General features: G+C 39.4%; 3 protein-coding genes across 3 annotated transcripts in view; all 3 read right to left on the bottom strand.

Annotated features, from left to right (window-relative positions):
* Positions 1-6,030, bottom strand: part of aqr (aquarius intron-binding spliceosomal factor) — an 82,352-nt gene extending 76,322 nt beyond the window's left edge. The window contains exons 1-7 of the mRNA XM_080750745.1: positions 5,911-6,030; positions 5,271-5,379; positions 4,751-4,807; positions 3,206-3,246; positions 2,670-2,709; positions 2,462-2,578; positions 1,342-1,482 (exon numbers count right to left, since the gene is read on the bottom strand). Of these exons, the coding sequence (XP_080606871.1) occupies positions 1,342-1,482; positions 2,462-2,578; positions 2,670-2,709; positions 3,206-3,246; positions 4,751-4,807; positions 5,271-5,363 (489 nt within the window). The 5' untranslated portion in view covers positions 5,364-5,379; positions 5,911-6,030. The remainder of the gene's footprint in view (positions 1-1,341; positions 1,483-2,461; positions 2,579-2,669; positions 2,710-3,205; positions 3,247-4,750; positions 4,808-5,270; positions 5,380-5,910) is intronic.
* Positions 6,031-6,633: 603 nt separating this feature from the next.
* LOC308306072 (uncharacterized protein) lies at positions 6,634-8,811 on the bottom strand (the record flags this gene model as incomplete). The annotated part of the gene is made up of 1 exon (XM_080750973.1): positions 6,634-8,811. The coding sequence occupies one exon, from the start codon at positions 8,809-8,811 to the stop codon at positions 6,715-6,717; it is 2,097 nt and encodes a 698-aa protein (XP_080607099.1). The 3' UTR covers positions 6,634-6,714.
* A 265-nt stretch (positions 8,812-9,076) lies between these two features.
* On the bottom strand, positions 9,077-10,596 carry LOC308306070 (uncharacterized protein; the record flags this gene model as incomplete). Its single annotated transcript, XM_080750970.1, has 3 exons — positions 10,559-10,596; positions 9,325-10,220; positions 9,077-9,100 (listed from the first exon to the last, which is right to left on the bottom strand). The coding sequence occupies exons 2-3, from the start codon at positions 10,159-10,161 to the stop codon at positions 9,077-9,079; spliced, it is 861 nt and encodes a 286-aa protein (XP_080607096.1). The 5' UTR covers positions 10,162-10,220; positions 10,559-10,596.
* Positions 10,597-12,733: the final 2,137 nt, after the last annotated feature.

Genomic DNA, 12,733 nt, shown 5'->3' with positions numbered 1-12,733 from the left:
ATTTAGAGAGTTCTATCGGATACAATCAAAGTGCAATGGGCTATCACAGCAGATTTCAGAGTTAGATATCCGCAGTGGCTCCCTGTGGTTTAATGCGGCTGTGGAGAGTGGAGACTACAGATGTGCATAAGCTAGCTGGCCCAAAGCACACAGTCTAGTCCACCACTGCCACCTTGAGGAGGCAAAAAGAATGACTGTTATGTTTAACCATATCTTGAGAGGGGAAGGAAAATGCTTTTGGACAGCATTGTTAAAGGACACTCTGAACGTCCTCCCTAGATCCTTACCATAACCTCACGAAAACTATGTTAACCTTAACGGACTATTGTGCCAACCATTTTCCAAAGCATACCATGATTTGATCAATTTTTTAAGCCACAAGACTTGAAAGCCTAGAATCTTGCTTGAGATAGGTAATCCAACATAAATAGCATTGTCTGTTGCAATACATTTTAAAGTGCGGATTGATTTCTGGCGAAGGGCCAATGCATGCTCCACTTTTAATGCTGGGGGGGGGGGGGGAGCGTCATTAATTCGGCTGTTCGGTGTTGCCGAGATTTTGTGACTCCCCGAACCAAACCAAAACAGATGTTTAAAATTCTCTGATAATCTAACAACAGTGATCTACACACTTACAATTAAAGATATAAAGTTTTGTGCAAACAACGATGTGCAAGCTGTGCTGAACAACAAGCTCACATCACATTCCGATGTGACAAGCTATAAGCTTGTAGATCAGGTATTTTAAGTGTGGGTCACCATCGTGCAACAAGGATTCACGTCTCCATTTGGCTAGACTGACTTGAACACTAAGTTAAATTAACAGTGAGGTTTCTACTGTACACAGTTAGTTTCTGAAGGGCCCTGTCTTGGAGCTACAATGTGGAACCCTTATTTTTGTATAGGCAACTTTTGTTGTTTTGTAAAGTTGTAATGCCCTGTATAAGGAATTAAGTTTATCAAATGTGTACAATAGGCTAGGCCTATACAATTTACTTCTTTTGGTTTAAGATTTAATTCAAAGACATTTATATTTTAAGGAGAGTGATTATATGCACAACACGTTCAAACATTTATAAATGAAAAAGGAGTCCATAATATGTATGTGACTGCTTACATTAAAAAGTAGCCATGTGCAGTAAATAAATGCGGTATATACAATTGAGATGCATCATAGAATCAAAACAAATCGTTTACAGGTGAATCGTAATCAAATTGAATCTTGAGGCCAGTGAAGATTCACACACATGGACCATATGAATCTCAACATATAGTAGATTGACACTTCTATGTTCCCCTGTGACAGTAGATTGTAGTTTACAGTAGTTTACGTGGACATACCAGACTGTTGAAACAGTGGTCCAGAAAGACCAGCAGGACTGTCTGCTCCTTAAGAGTCAAGCCAGACTTGTCTCCTGCCAGCACCGCCTCCATCACACATTTGAAGAAGAACGGGAAATGACTGGGCTCCTTCTTGAACACCTGAGATTCCCACAGAAAATTGCAAACCATTAATTTGCCTTCCTGAAATAGGTGTGATCATGTAGTCTCAACAGAGATTATTTTATTTATCTGTTCATCTATTGTTTTGTGACCAGATTATAGCTATTCAGAGCATCAGACTTGATTATAATCCCTCTTTATTGGAATCTGTGTAATCAATCTTATTTAAGAACACAACCAGGGCAGTGTGACAGACAAAGAGCTTTAAAACGTTAGTTCAGATTTTTTGACAGAGCTGTAGAAAATACTTCCCATTATTATAGTGGTTGCAAAGGTGTTAATTGATTGCCAGAGTCCCATGGTCAGAATTCTGAACAGTTCCTGTTGAATATGAAGTATTTCCACTGGGGCGGGGGCCATTCATTAAAAATAGATTAATCCACAACTAGAGTTGTTTGTATTTTTGACTATTTCTATCATATAGCGCTAGTTTTGTTCAACTTTGACCCATCTGTGCCTCACTGGAACTACTTCATATTCATCCGAAAATGACCAGCATCGGATACAGTATTTAACATAAATACTATACTAATTATTGTTAGGAGTACATATCAAACTCGTACACATGACTTCTTAGTGCATTTTACATGCTGAGAGCTTGCTCTCTCTGCGCTAGAAAAAGTCAAACCTAAATGTTTACTTTGTGGCGGAAAGAAAATAGGACGCATACATTAAAGGGCCAGTTCACATCTGGGACAACCAGATCCTATTTTATTGTTGTTTGGGACAAGATCAACACAATCCTGAGTTATTGTTTGTGTTCAATCTGTGTTTTGAGAGTTGGTTGCCCCAGAGGTGAACAGGCCCTTTAATACCTAAGGATCATCAAGCAGGAATTAAGAAATTTAAATGTTGGCAAAGTTTCCTTTTAACCTAGTAGGATTCGCATCCCTTTTAAACTTAATAGGGAAAGTGTGAGGAACTAGTCTACATTCCCAAATCAGCCTGCATTTCTTACCTCCCAGGCGGGGACGTTCTCTCTGAATTTCTCATTAACAATGCAGGCGATGGACATGAGGTAAGCATTGCTTGACACCTGGGGAGTGTAGTTCACCCAAAGAAAGTTCTCAAGGTACTGGCTGAAAGGCAACAAAATAATATGTTAGTATCTGTAAACAAAGTAGTGATGTAGACTAAACTGAATTAAAGTGAAGGCATCAAACAACTTGCCTGAATTCAAGCAGCATGATTTTTCTTATGGCGAACCTGAAAATATGAAAACATAAAATCTATATGAGAGAAAAGTCTCCAAGATAAGCAATAAAAAGCAACACCGATGTTGACTTTTTGTAGTGTAAACCAGAAGTTACCTCCGCCATAGGTTTCCCCCAATAATTTCCATTGGGTAATAGATAGATTAAAAAAACAAGCAAACATGGTTTGCTTATGATTTACCATTGGTTCAAGATAATAAATCTACCAAACATTATTTTCTAATTCTCTTAAAGCACATAGTGGCTTCAACATTAACGGTTGATATATTAACAGCAGCAATTTATGTCATAGACAAAAACTCTTAGAATTAGTCTTATGTTAAATATAGACATTATTTTCTGCATCAATTGAAATCCAACCATCTGACAAGGGGACCAACCATCTGACGAGAGGACTCGCTTTCGGGTTCTAGGACTACAAAACTGTAGCAGCCCATTAAGTAGATGAAGCAGCACAAATCAAAGCGGTTACAAATAAATTCCCTTACTTGGACTTAAGAATCTCCCTTTCATAAACATCTTCCAACACCTAAAAAGATTAGAAACAATGTTTAAACACTTATGCTGCATTATGGAGGACATTGTTAAAACCGTGTTAAAAGCATAACATAATAGGTAATTTGCAGTGACACACACACACGCACGCACGCACGCACGCACGCGACCTTGAAATGAACTGCTTCACACACACAGCCACGCACGCACACAGAGGCACCACCGCTCTCTTCAACTTGGTTTGATTTTTTAGGTCATACTATAATTCATGGGTTTTCAAGTTTCAACCGGTGGTCTGCGGACCACCAGAGGGGTGTGTGTGTGTGTGTGTGTGTGTGTGTGTGTGTGTGTGTGTGTGTGTGTGTGTGTGTGTGTCATAATCAGACTTGCAAGAGTTAGGAGACTGAATCTAGACTGTTTATTGTTAGAATGTTAGTTACCTTGCATTTCATACAGTGCGATGACACACAGTTTGAATACTAATGCAGTCTGGGAGGTGTCAGGTCTATTGTTAAGTTATTGTGTGAATTGCTTCAGAACTTCTAATTCAATGTTGAATGAAGCTGTGTCCAAACTTTTGACAGGAAGGGTAACTTGGTTTGTGCTGTCAACTTGTGTGAAGAATTATAACGATTCTCAAAGCAGTTGTACCCCAAACCCCACCTCCAGTCACAGAGGGAGCGCTCCCTTCCATCACGGCACCAGAGCCTGCTTCTCTGAGCACAATACCACAGCGGGGTGAAGTATATGTCTCGCTAGGAGCGTCTCACCAGCCAACACACAAGAGGTTGAATGAACATAAACCAAAAGGTTTGTAGATGTGCTGGGAATTGATTCCATGAAACCAGCACCTGCGTGTGCAGTCTCAATGTTTGTAAACAATAAATAAGAAGGTAAGTTATGATTGTAGATCTGCAAATTTGTGGCATGGGACACCATAGAACCTATTATAAATTAGGCATTACAGAGCCATGTAAAAGGCTCCCAGGCACAAAACTCAAGAGGCTGTTGATTTCTAATTGAATAGGTAGGCTGTTTGGTGTTAATGTTTACTAGTGTTGTAGTACTCAATTCAATGACTCGTCTCGATTCAGGACTAAAGTCCAAATTTTCATTGACTGGGTCTCGTCTCGGTCTCGCCTATGATTTTACTGACTAAGGGACTTGGGACTCTTCCCCCACCAAGTCCACTCGAGTCAAGAGTCAAGACAAATGACATAATTTCCCATATTATGAGGAGCCCATTCGCATTAACATTATAAGAGAGCTATCTGGTGCTTTTCATTGATGAATTACTAGATGATGTGTGTAAATGGTTTAGTAAGAAAACCCAGTTTCCTATTTATTTGACTTGGTCTCGACCCCGGTTGGTCTCGGCCTCGACTTGGACTCGACCCCCCTCGGACTTGGTCTTGACTTGGACTCGTTTTAGGTGGACTCGACTACAACACTAATGTTTACATTGATTAGAACAGAAGAAAAAATACTTAAACAGGTGTCTACTGTCTAGTTAGTAGCTCAACAATACAAAGACTCACCTTTGGGTCAAAAGGCAGTTTATTCTTGGCATGGGGGGCCCAGTATTTATTAGCCAACTAAAACAAAAGACAAAAAGAGACACAGGACAATAAATACATTAGAGATACATTTTGCACAATTATAATCAATTGCCACATGTTTACTGTGCTGTACACTGTATCCCTACAGTACAACAGATGATGCATTTTAGTATATACTTTTGCATTTTTGTACATTATAGTGCTATCACTTATGCGAGGTAATAAGGGTGCTCATTGCTCAATCTAGGCTTAGTACTGTTCATGACTATAATTTAATAGAATAGGGTGGGGAAAATGATTGCAGATGGAGGGAGTCATTCATTGTCTCAGTACCTCACAAGTTGGGAAGATAAAAAAGAAAATATGCAAGATTCTGGCACTGACTGAACTGAGCATAAATAAAAATATTAATAAAGACATCTTGAATCAAAGCAATGTTATTGTCCAAATACCTGAAACAGTTCTATTGTGTTCACAGTCAGTCACACTTGACATTTACCTGCGTCACGTATTCTGCATTGATCTGAGAGACAGAGGGTGCAGCAGCTTTTTTGGCAGGGGTTTGTTTCTCCATGACAACTCTCATGGACATCTTCAAGGTTCACTGTCTAGAAAAGAGGCAAACACCATAATGAAAATCCGCAGCTAGATTTTAATGTTGGATAGAGATAGAGAAACAAGATTTAAGGAGACTAACCTCTAAAACAATCATGCGTGATATGTTGGTGAATAATTCATATTGGTGCGTGTGAAGTAACTAAGTATATTTCTGAGGTGTTTGTACTTTACTTTACTCTGGTATTTTAAGTACATTTTCATGACAATACTTTTGTACTTTTACTCCAAGTACGTTTAGAATTATGGACCTTTACTTGTAACAGTCTTTCAATATTGCAGTATTGATACTTTTAATTAAGTAAAACGTTTTAGTACTTATTCCACCACTGGTATAGATAGATACACATTATAACTAACTAACAACAATGTAACAAGCATTGCCATGTGACGCTGATGTGTTTATACTGGCTAACGTTATCGTGCTAGCACTTAGGACGCTTAGCGGATGCTAAAATGAGTAAAACACGTTTGTTGGCAAAATAGAGGCAAAAGGGTAAACCGAAAACAACGGCGTCACAAACCTTTAAGTTTATTCGTTACAGCATCAGTTCAAATAAGTCTCGCTGGCTGCTACGCATGTACACTCTACACAGAACGAAGCACAAACGGACTGACTGAAAGTTGAAACGACGCACTTCCTGTATACGTACGCCCGGAAGCATGTCCCCCCACCAACACACATGCATGTCTTTGGTTCCTAGCCTCTGTGGTTTGCTGGTTTCTACTTCAGGGGTCTTCAACGTTTTCAGGCCAAGGACCACTTAGTTGAGAGAAAGATGAAGCAGGGACCCCACAACCTTTTTATAAATTCCATATAGTTTCATCGTTTTACAGCACAATCATCATTTTGGATTCATGTCAATTTGGTTTCAGATATTTAACCACTTGAGCCGTCATTACCTTTTACTCTGTACTAAGAATGACTATAATATCACCTCAACTCATCAACATGGAAAAAGTTGCATCTGATCTGAGCTCATCCAAATGGTATAATACTATACTATTATAAGCATACAAGTATAAATGAATACATCTAGTTTTTCATAAAATATTTTAAATCGCTTAGTACATACATTGCATTATTTGGGTGAAAACAAACTATGATGTACTTTATAATTGTGGACTAGGAATTAAAACTCAATGCAAAAAAAGACATTTAAAAACAAGTTAAATAAGCTCCTTTATTAAGTACACAAACTCACACTTAAACTCAAACTTAAACAGTCTTGAAATTGATACCCATTTTTATTAAACTGTACATAATCATAATCTTTAAATAGCATGCTTCATAATATGGAAGGAATAATTCCAAAGAACCATCGTTATCACCGACTATGTGTCCGTTGGTGGCTTCTGAGATGCGCCGTTTGTGTGAATGTTTTGCCACAAATGTTACACTTGAAGGGCCTCTGGCCTGTGTGGATAACATAATGTCTTTCAAGTTTCCAGGGACTCCCAAAAGTCTTCAAGCAAATCTCACAGCAATATTTTGGGACTGGCTGAGCCGTATTATTTTGACTTTCAGCTTTGCATTTATGATGCTGAACACCCTGCTCTGTCTCAAAACTCTCAGAGCATTTGTCACACTGAAGCGTGCCGGGTGGCTTGCGCCAGTAATCATCTGGTGAGTCAAGCTGGTGCAGATTTCCAACCACACCATTGCCACGTCCCTCACTGAACAGTTTGAGACCGTCAGAGTTAGCTGGAGTCCCAGTGGCTTGAAATTCTGTTCCTAGACTACAGTGTATATCATCCCTCATTCCCTGCTGTGAAGAAGTTAAACCTGACAACTCTTGATTTTGGACCAGTCTCTGTATTTCAGAGGTAAGTTCAGAGGCAAACGATGACTGGTCAAACGGCATAGTCTGATTCTGTTCTCCCCTTTGCTCACAATCAGTTTCCATATTCAGCTCTAGAAAATCTGCTGATGGCACTGCCAGCCCTTCAGAAACTGGAGACAAATCGTCATTGATAACGTAATGCCCAGCACTGGCATACCATGATTGAGGATGCTCTCCCACGGTCTCTCCTTCATAACCAATAAGCTGAGCAGTGATAACTGTTTCAGGTGCATGGACATTATCAAGGCCTCCATCCTGGGGATGATCTATTGCCATTTTGTGCACACGACTGCGCTCGTGAACTTTCAAATGGGTAAGCTGTCTGAAGGTTTTATCACACAAACTGCACTTGTATGGCTTAATACCATAGTGAGTAAGCAAATGTCTGGACAGCTTGTATGGAGAAGCAAAGTTCTTACGGCACATCCTGCACATGTGTAATTTCCTCTTATCAAAAGATGTTTTGTGTTTGAACCTGGTCTTTGCATTTTTACATTTTGTAGAGGACTCTTCGGTCTTGGGAGGAGTCTGCTCACATTCATCTTGAATGCCTGAATTGTGTTGTGCATATCCTGAACGTACGGTTTTCAAAAATCTTTTCTGTGGTGGAACATAGATTCTGATTCTGGGGTAGGGCAGTTGTTGACTCCTTTCTTTTGTGTTAGTGGTTGTACCTTGTTGCTGAACGGCCTTAGGGCGTCTCCAGTTAAAGTGAGATCTTTCATGGCATTTCAGATGCACAGCCTGCCTAAACATTTTACCACACACAAGACACTGGAATGGTTTCATGCCTGTATGGACCATCTCATGCCTTTGCAGTTTGGAAGGAGAAGGAAAGCACTTTAAACACCACACACACTTGTGTTGGATTTGGTTTGTACTGTGTAAATGTTTAAGAGTCTGCCTGTCCTTAACAGTCATGTTAGTAACTGTACTTGAGTGCAGGCCTAGGGCCTCGTTTTTCTTTGTAGTAGATGATAAAATATGTGGCACTCTACTAATGACTGATGACACACTTAACAGAGAACTGGTCTGACCAAGACGGTTTTCTGACAATAAATCAATGTCTGACACAGATTTGTGTCTGGCATTGACTTTTTTTAAATTGTTACTTTGAATTAACACTTCGTGGACATCAGCTGATGGCCTTGTACTGCATCCAGGCAGACGAGATGGAGGGCGGCTTATGTACAGTGATCGTTGTTTGTGATATCTGGACCACAGGTGTGTACGGTAATGGACCCTTAAATGTGTTTTCTGACGGAAGCTCTTTCCACATGTCTGGCAATCAAAGGGTCTTTGTCCGGTGTGAGTCAACATATGCCGTTGCAGTTTTGACAGAGACGGAAAACCTTTCGAGCATGCATAGCACTGGTGTAATCTGTTCTTTATTTTCTGATGTGGGGTTTTGGATTGATCCCTCGTGACCTTCTGGTCTGTTGATACACTCAACACAGTTTCTCGAACATCTTCATTATTACTAATATTTTCACTCCATGTCTCCGGTTTAACAATAATGTTGAGGTCAACAGGACTTGCATAGTTGGCGTCAGGGGACGAAATTCTTGGTTCAGAATTCATACAAGTTTTTGTATGAACGGACGTGGTTGCCCACGGGTCTTCAACAGGATTACAACTTTGACTTTGACATTTTAGGCTCTTGTGACAGATTTGGTGACGAATTAAATTAAGTTCCAGGCGAAATGATCTGCTGCATGTAGCACAACGGAAGGGCTTCAGGTCTTTATGTGTCAAATAGCCCTGCTCACATACAACCGGCTTACTTAATGTCTCACAGTAAACACCATTCTGCAGTTGGCTTTTGTCATCTACGTACTTTTGGGGTTCAGAAGTTGCCTCTGACTTGATGCTGGAAGTGCACAGGTCTTGTGGAGCACCAAGGCTTATTTTGCACTGTAGCTCCAATTCTACTGATGAATTCCCTGGATTGTCATGACTGAAGTGATGCTGTGGAACTGATGATTGTGGTCCTAAACCAGCAGTTATGCAGTCATTGTGAAAACTAGATTTGTGTCTTTCATTTTGATCACACAATTGTTTAGGCTCTATTTGGCAAAATGATTCTTTATGTGCTGCACTTGAGTGGGATTTCAAGTGTGTCTCCTGTCTAAAAGCTTTCCCGCACAGGTTACAAGAAAAGGGTTTCTGACCCGTATGAATGAGAAAATGGCGCTTTAATTTGGACGGTGAACAGAATGTTTTTAGACAGGTAGGACATTGGTGTCTTAAAGTCATTTTGCCTCCACAAGAGTCTAGTTTGTGTGATTTTGAGTGCCTGTTTAAATTGCTCTTTCCTGAGAATGATTCTCCATCTGTCCCACAGTCAACGGCTTTATCATGAACTGGCAAGTGAATCTGAAGCTGGAGAAATGAACTAAATGACTTTAGGCAGACCTTGCAGGTAAATCCATTGTGTGTATAGCACAAAGGACTAGATACAGTTGGAGAATCAATGTTATCTTGTGGTACCGAATCCAATTTCAATTCACCATTTGTGATATTGTTCTGCATACCTAAGCTGTCAATGACATGCAGCTTAGGTTCGGAGTGGTCTTTCATCTCTGATGAAGGTGAATATGTGTCCAGTGGTGACATCTCCCTCTTCTGTCCAGGTGGGAAGGGTACCACAGAAGACAGCGCTGTGACAGGGACACGATCATATCTGTGCTTCTCCTGAGTACGTTCATTGAGGCTTGATGATGGCAGATACTGTAGGGTATCATTCAGGTTGTCGGTGGAAGGACTCGAAGGATGGACTCTCTGTGCATGTGACTTTAAATGCTCGGGTTGATTGAAGGCATTTCCACATATTGTGCAGGTGTAGGGTTTCTGTCCAGTATGAATGCGATGGTGTCTCTGGAGCTTAAATGGCGAGGGGAACGATTTTGCACAAATGGAACAATTGTGCATGTTTGGATCAGCTCAGATGAAACCTTTTCCAAGTTAGTGATGAGTTGGTGATATTATACCTAAGATGAGGCAAACAAAAACAATATATTATCAACACAAGGTTGGACAAGTACAGTTACAGTACTTAACTAAGTGTTGTTTCATAGATGTATCCTAAGGCTAAGTAGGCTCCTTACCTAAGGTTATTCAGTAACACAACACAGTAATAATATAAGCAATTTACACAACACTGCTAATGCATTAGAAAATATACATGCACAGTATAATAACACTAGTATTATAACAACTGGTAAGTGTAGTTGTCAACAACAACAAAGGTCAGACTTGCTAATAATGTGTTAGCATGGCTAACCCTAATACTTAAACGGCTACCTTTTGTGTATATTAAAATACTTACAATTCACGGTTGACCAATAATCTCATCAGACCCGATTTAATCCAATAAAATAATGTTCATTTTCATGGAGAAGAGCTACATAGCTAATGTTCCAAGCATAGCTTCCCTCCGAGGCTCTTCTTTGACGTCACGTTAACAACAAGCATGTACGTCCTTTCCAAAAGGTTCGACTGGAAACGCGCTTTGACGTTCGTTCCTGCCATGTGGGATCAGCTAAAAAAAGGTATTTCAATATTGTCAGTGAGGGGGAAAGTAGGCTACTAAATGTCTTAGTTTAAGTAAAAGTATCAACTGCAATGTAGAAACACTCTGTTACAAGTATAGAGCTCAATATTTCAAAATTTACTTGAGTATAAAAGTATTAAGTATCGGCATCAAAATATACTTTAAGTACCAAAAGTAGAAGAACTCATTGTGCAGAATGTTGCATTTAAAGCGTTCAAAATGTATGAAATATCTGCATGCAAGCTCGTAGATCTACTATCAGAGAGTTTTTTAATAATGACAAAAATCTACAAAGTAAGTAACTAAAGTTTTCATATAAGCCCAATTGTAGTGTAGTAAAAGTAGGCCTACAATATTTTCCTCTGAGATGTAGTGGAGTAGAAAATAACTGAAATGTAGAAATACTCCAGTAAAGTAAAAGTACCTACAAATGTTACTTAAAGGGGCACTCCACCACTTTTCAACCTATGTTCATATAATTGGTCCTCACTCAAAAATAGCTTTTTTTTCTTTTTTTCTCAGAGGGCTGTGGGCAGGTCAGAAACCCATAGTCTTGTGACATCATCGATTGCCAATCCAGTTTATAGAAACTGCAGGCTTTCTATTCCTGAAAAGTTGCAATTTTAAAGTGGAAGCCATTGTTCTCGCGATAATAAAAATCAAAATATCTTTTTCAAAAATATTGATTAATTTTTTTTGGGGGGAAAATGATGATGTCACAAGACGATGGATTCTGAACTTCCCACAGCTCTCCTTGGAGACTTGGACCGAGTAGAAAAAAATCACACTCGTGTGAACTGAGCGGTGGTGTGTGTGTGTGTGTGTGTGTGTGTGTGTGTGTGTGTGTGTGTGTGTGTGTGTGTGTGTGTGTGCAACAGCGCCCCTCCCTTAACATGTGTGGTCAGAAAAGGTTACTGCAGGCTACGGACACGGAGACAGACAGACAGACAGACAGACCCACACACACGGCCACGTATAGGAGCGTTGTGACCACCGCTCAAAAATTGTGATATTTTATCATGAACATTAGTGAGGACCTATTATATGAAGACAGGTTGAAAAGTGGTGAACTACTCCTTTAAGTACAGTACTTGAGTAAATGTACTTAGTTACTTTACATCACTGCAATATTTTCCTGTTAGTTAACAGTACATAAGTAAAAGTAAACGGTGGTATTTATTTTGTGAATGTGGGTATTCCTCTAAATGTGTAGGCTAGTGACAGTGTGAAGGCAAATGACACTGAAATGACAGCAGAACCATTCTTAATGTGTTGTTTTATGACAGTGACAACACAGTAAGGAAGTTACATTTATCAACCAAGTATTACTTTCTTAGCGATTATATAGGCCTATATGTAGATGGTTGGATATGCTGAAATAAAATGTCACCATATCATTCCTGGTACAAAAGTATGTGATTTTAGTTTACTGTATTTTTGTTATGTAGTAGGCCTACAGTAGGTTTCCATGTATACTAGTAACTTTCATAATAATTAACTACCATCTCCTAGTAGGTTTCTATTTATTTATTGGGCAAATGTACAGCTACTTCTCACGTTTTTCCTTAATAGGCTATATTTGATTGCCATTTACTTTCCTGGAAATAGCTGGAAATTGGGAACTATAAAATAAAGACTTATCAAAAGGTCGTACATGAAGCAGTTTTCAGGTAGCCTGCATTAATTTGTTCATGTGTAAATAAGCAGTAGTAGGACCTGGGTGGGAATTAAATGGATGCTAAGTATCCATAGGTGGAATATTGTTGGTGACAATATTTATATTAACCACACGAGGGCAGCAGACTCCACTCAATAGCATGTGGCGTGGTGGTCAGGCTACACTACATAAGTCATTGTTGTGACAATGATGACTGGCTCTCATAATACATGAAGGAACAAAAACAATACATAATGTCAAAGATGCTCCAAAACATGAAAACAAACAAAGCC

This window comes from Nannobrachium achirus, assembly GCF_963921795.1.
Source record: "Nannobrachium achirus genome assembly, chromosome: 20".
In the NCBI taxonomy this organism is placed as follows: domain Eukaryota; kingdom Metazoa; phylum Chordata; class Actinopteri; order Myctophiformes; family Myctophidae; genus Nannobrachium; species Nannobrachium achirus.
The sequence above is the reverse complement of the archived record's forward strand: the minus strand, read 5'-3'. Positions and strand labels throughout refer to the sequence as shown.